Source organism: Aspergillus novofumigatus (genome assembly GCF_002847465.1).
Source record: "Aspergillus novofumigatus IBT 16806 chromosome Unknown P174scaffold_10, whole genome shotgun sequence".
NCBI classification, from domain to species: domain Eukaryota; kingdom Fungi; phylum Ascomycota; class Eurotiomycetes; order Eurotiales; family Aspergillaceae; genus Aspergillus; species Aspergillus novofumigatus.
In genome coordinates, this window is record NW_020194283.1 from 1 (window position 1) to 5265 (window position 5265).

Sequence of the window (5265 nt, forward strand, 5' to 3'; positions counted from 1 at the left end):
TAGCGGTTACGCTTCGCGTCCATTTCGAACCCATAGCGGTTACGCTTCGCGTCCATTTCGAACCCATAGCGGTTACGCTTCGCGTCCATTTCGAACCCATAGCGGTTACGCTTCGCGTCCATTTCGAACCCATAGCGGTTACGCTTCGCGTCCATTTCGAACCCATAGCGGTTACGCTTCGCGTCCATTTCGAACCCATAGCAGTTACACTTCGTGTCCATTTCGAACCCATAGCGGTTATGCTTCGCGTCCATTTCGAACCCATAGCGGTTACACTTCGTGTCCATTTCGAACCCATAGCGGTTATGCTTCGCGTCCATTTCTAACCCATAGCAGTTAGTAGTTCTTATTAGTACCTTCTCTATTATTAGTAGTAGTTATATCTATCCTATACTTAATTAACTAATCTATCTACTCTTATAGAGTATATTTTATACCTATATACCTAATCCCTTATTCCCTATCTCTAAACCCACCATTATCCTCCCCCTACTATAAAGGGGCCTTATTATTCTATAGATTTAGTATTTCTTATTCTACTAGATATAGTAGATAGGCCTAGATAGATCTAGATAATTATAGAATCATAAGGCTAGTATAAGTTAAATATATTTATTTCACTTTAATATACATATTTTTATATATATATATATTAAAATCTGCCTAGATCTAGATGACCCTACTATATATATATTTACTAACTAAAGGTCTACCTACATCTGAATGACCTTAATATATATAGTTTAGACCTGTCAAAGCCAAATCACCTAGTTGAGATACCCCACGCAGGGACCTATCGAAGCCGAATTATCTAGTCTAGGTAGCCTGCTTATAGGCCTCTCCCTACTAGACTACTAAGTCTAGACCTACTCTCTAAATGAAATCTATAAAACATTAACTTCTATAAATTTTTAAAAATTCTAGGCTTAGCATTACTAAACATGCTATATATCATTCTTCTAGTTAAAATATGGCCTATTCACTAAAAATGATGATGATTAGTCAGCAGGTAATAAATTTCAAAGTGTTTTTTAAGAATTTTTAAAAAATCAGGAATCATGCTTATATAATCAGACTATTATTATTCTATAGCTAAAAGTCCCTACTACTTACTAAAAATATTTATTATTAGCCATCTAGTACTAGGCTCTTTTTAAATACTAGAAATTATTTTCTCATAATTTCTGCCTGAATTCTAAGGCTCTTCTAGGCTAATAGATGCCTTAGGCACTAATCTATACTAGGTGGTGGCCTAAAAGGGTATAGACTTCCCGCAGATTGTGGTCTTGGCATACCCCAACAAAAAAATTCGACCTTACCCCTACCCCCCTAGTTGACCACCTTCCTAGTGACTAATCTAGAATTTAATATTAGAATATAATAATTTAGCTAACTAGAATCATAAATAATTTTAAATCATTTAAAAATATTAAGATTTGATCATTTTGAGGGGGGGTATGAGTTACCCTCCTCCCCCCCCCCCTGCCAACCCTAGGATTAGTATGATGCCCCCCCCGGGTATGGGCCATTATATTGTTCGGCATTTATTAGTCTTTTTAAGAAGGGGCATCTAGCACCCTAGGAGGCCTACTAGGCCCTGCCTATTATTATATGCATGATCTGCCTCTAGAGAGACATGGGGGATCCTGTTAATATCTCTAACTTAACTGCCTTGATTAGTGATAAAATCCCACCCATGTGGATAATATTAGTGGATGTTTAGCACCCTAGACAAGGAGGCACATCACACTAGTGCCCCTGGTAGTAACAGCCAGGGGCACCTTAACTAGTGTGTAATGCGCCTCCTATATCACCTATCATTCTTACTACTACTAGATGACTATTACTAAGCAGCTAATGCAGAAACTAACACCATGGCCCTGGTGATAGTAAAGGCAGTAGACTAGGGTGACAGAGGGTTTACTAATTTTTAGTAGAGAATAACACCTGGTGTAAGGAATATAATACCTATAATATAGGTAGGGGTGGCATATTACCTGTTAGTAGACTGTATAAAGCTTAGATACCTCTTTCACATTTTCTAATAGGAGGGCCTATAGCGGAACCTAACTAGCAAGCAACCCTATTTTTTAATCTTCTATCACTAGCCAATGGTAATATAGATGGTGGAGATGTTTTTAGATGTAATTAGCATCCTATACATTACTATCCAGGCCTAGATAGGAGAGGTGGCCTGCTAGGAGGCTACTGCTAAGTTTATTAACTCCTAATCCTCTTACTACATCCTACTTATATCCTACTAATATAGGGCCTATAGCCTCAACCTCTATATAGAGTATAGCTATATGATCCTCCTTAAGCTGCCCTTAAATCTTAATATACTTTTTCAGGTGGTAGGATGCATCCACTGCCTTAGGCAGCAAAGCAGCTAGAAGGTGTGGTCTATCTTCTAAGAGTATACTATATCTAGATGGTTGGAGTGTAATAACATACTTAAGGCCCTCCTATAATTCTTAGTATAACTACATAATCTACTAAAGCCTATGGTCATAGCAGTATGGGTAAAGGATGACAGCAAAGATGAGTAAGCTACTAACTAGGCTGAGGCTGAGGTCATCCAGCAGGCTGCAGCAGATTATCTCTGCTATATACTTAGGCAGCCAGCTAGTTAGCTAAATATTAAGCACCTAGATGATCTCAGCCTACTATAGTGAGATCTGGACTAGATGAAAGCCCATATAATGCCTAGGGGCTGCAAGAGAGAGAGAGTTAGGCAGGATTCACTAACTAAGGCCCGCACATGATGAAAGCACACTAAGGCTATAGCTAGTAAGGTAAAGTATCACCTATCTAATACTTGCCCCTCCACCTTTTGACCAGAGCTGACATTCAGCTAGTAGTTTAGCTCTAGCTGAAAAGCCTGGGATTATGAGTTCATCTATATAACTAAAACTAACTAGTAATATAATATAAATCCACTAAGTATATAATCTTAGACTCTGAGAAAGGGTCCCCTACTAAGGAGAGCAGCTGCAGCAAGTCTAAAGCTAGCTACTCAGGTTTAGATATAGATAGTGGCAGAGATAGCCCTAGCCCTGGTAATAGGGGTCATCACCCCGGCTCTCCCCACAATAATAATAATAACAGCAATGGGGATGACCATAGTGGTAGTAGTCAGGGCCCTATCTCTTAGGACAATGATAATAATGAAAAGGTTAATAATGACAAGCTATAGTAGTTAGAGCTAGTATACCCCTATATTCATTCCTTACACTTCCCCTTAACATGGATATTAAGCTAACCTTAGGCTTTAGACTCATGCACGGCAGCTAGCAAGGCTGTAGAGAGTTATTAGGGGTGGTGATCTGACTACACCACCCCCTAGCTAGCAGGGAGTAATTAGAGTGAGTGCTATAGGAGTAATTAAGGTCTTAGGAGAGAGCTCTCTACTTAGCTCTACACCACCCATGGTGCTATAGTCTCTAAAGTCTAATACCCCATGTGGATCACCCCCTAACTACTAGTTACCCTTCCTCCTACCTTAGGCGCCCCCTGCGCAGCCTATAACCCAGAAACATAAATAATAGCAGCTAGTTAGTAAGTCTTCTCCCTTACTCCCCTGCACACTGCTATTCCTCATAGGCACTAATAATTTTTTAGAGGTGACAGCAGTAATGGGGCGGCCTTAGCAACACTAGTAAAAGGCTGTGCAGTATAAGGTCTGATCTTAGTATGCATCTTCTACTTTTAGCTAGGGCTGAAATCACTAGATTATCTCTAGTGGCCTTTGCACAGCTTTCATTTCTGCCACCATCTTAATCAGCCACTGCTATGGTTCACTATTTATTTAGTGACTGCATATACAGTATCATGCTCTGTGTTTGCTGCCATCCCTATCTATCTTCTAAAGTTTAAGCATGCACATACCCCAGCATCTACTTTTGGCCAAGGCTAAAATCACTGAATTATCTCTGGGCGGCCTTTGCACGGCTTTCATTTCTGCCACCATCTTGATCAGCCACTGCTATGGTTTGCTATTTGTTTAGCAACTGCATATATAGTATCATGCTCTATGTTCACTGCCATTCTTACCCTTCTTCTGAAATTTGAGCATGCAGCTATATAACTTTTGGCTGCCACCTTATTATTCCCTTATGGCTCACCTGGTGTCACTATAGGGGTTGATCTTTTCATAGCTAGATTTAGAGAAGGCTTTATAGAGAGTACTGGTCTTCCTTTTATCCTCTCTCCTTAGTGCTATTGGTGCTCTGGGCTTTTGATAATTAACTAGCATTGGGCATCAGGATGATTGTTATTTGCAAGGGTAGGTAGTGGGTTTTATTATATAGTATGGATGCCCTAGTCTAATTATTATTTATTCCAGTGCAGATTAATGATTAATCCTATGGGTTAGCCACAGGGCGTTATTTGCACCAGGCCATAAATTATTAGTATAGGTGGAGGAAGAATAGGAATCCCTAATAGTAGTAGTCTTCTAAAATATATTTCTGCACGCACATGGGTAGTAGAGTTTTATGAGGTTACTCTATAAGAAAGACCTTCCTACCCTACTTCATACATTATCCAGCACCATTATTAATTAAAGGCTCTCCTAAGAAGGGGTAGTCTTCATCCTCTATAATAGTAGTAATAGTGATAGTAGTGATAGTAGTGATTAGGGTAATTTATTAGGATCTTAAGCCATCCTGAAGGGTGGGAATTGTTGGGGGTAAAAACTTAACAAAATGTATACATTTCTAGGGGATTAGGGGGCAAGACCCAGGTCACCCAACCATAAGATGGTAGGGTAAGGGCAGGAGGAAAGTTATAGAGATTAATCCTTAGTCTAGAGAGTGAACCTTACTGTGTACTTCTTAGAAACTTTTAATCCTACTTCCCACTATATAGATGAGGATGGTTGATTGATTGATCCACCTACACATCAGGATGATGGATGGATTAATTAATTTATAATTAATTAATCATAGTAGGGTCGCGTGACTGGCAAAGATGCTCTTAGGGTGAGGATAACACTTATAATTAATAAGACTCCTGCTTAAGGGAACTTCAACTCTGGAGTAGACATGGACTCTAGAGTAGATGTAAATTATAACTAATTAAGCTACACTCTATACTCTATATAGACCTAACCTTCTGCTCCGCCCTACTAACTTTAGTATAAGGCCTGAGGGTCTATACTTCTTGCAGAGAGTCATCTTGGCAGACCCTAATAAAAAATCTTAACATGTTGACTATACGGCCTTCCCCCCCTGGTTTAACCACCTTCCCAGCAAATATCCTTGA

At 39.5% G+C, this 5265-nt stretch overlaps 1 protein-coding gene across 1 annotated transcript; it reads right to left on the bottom strand.

The window, feature by feature from the left end:
• Positions 1-10: 10 nt before the first annotated feature.
• On the bottom strand, positions 11-320 carry P174DRAFT_425077 (uncharacterized protein; the record flags this gene model as incomplete). The annotated part of the gene is made up of 1 exon (XM_024825254.1): positions 11-320. A coding segment is annotated over one exon (310 nt), but the record flags the coding sequence as incomplete, so codon positions are not given.
• Positions 321-5265: the final 4945 nt, after the last annotated feature.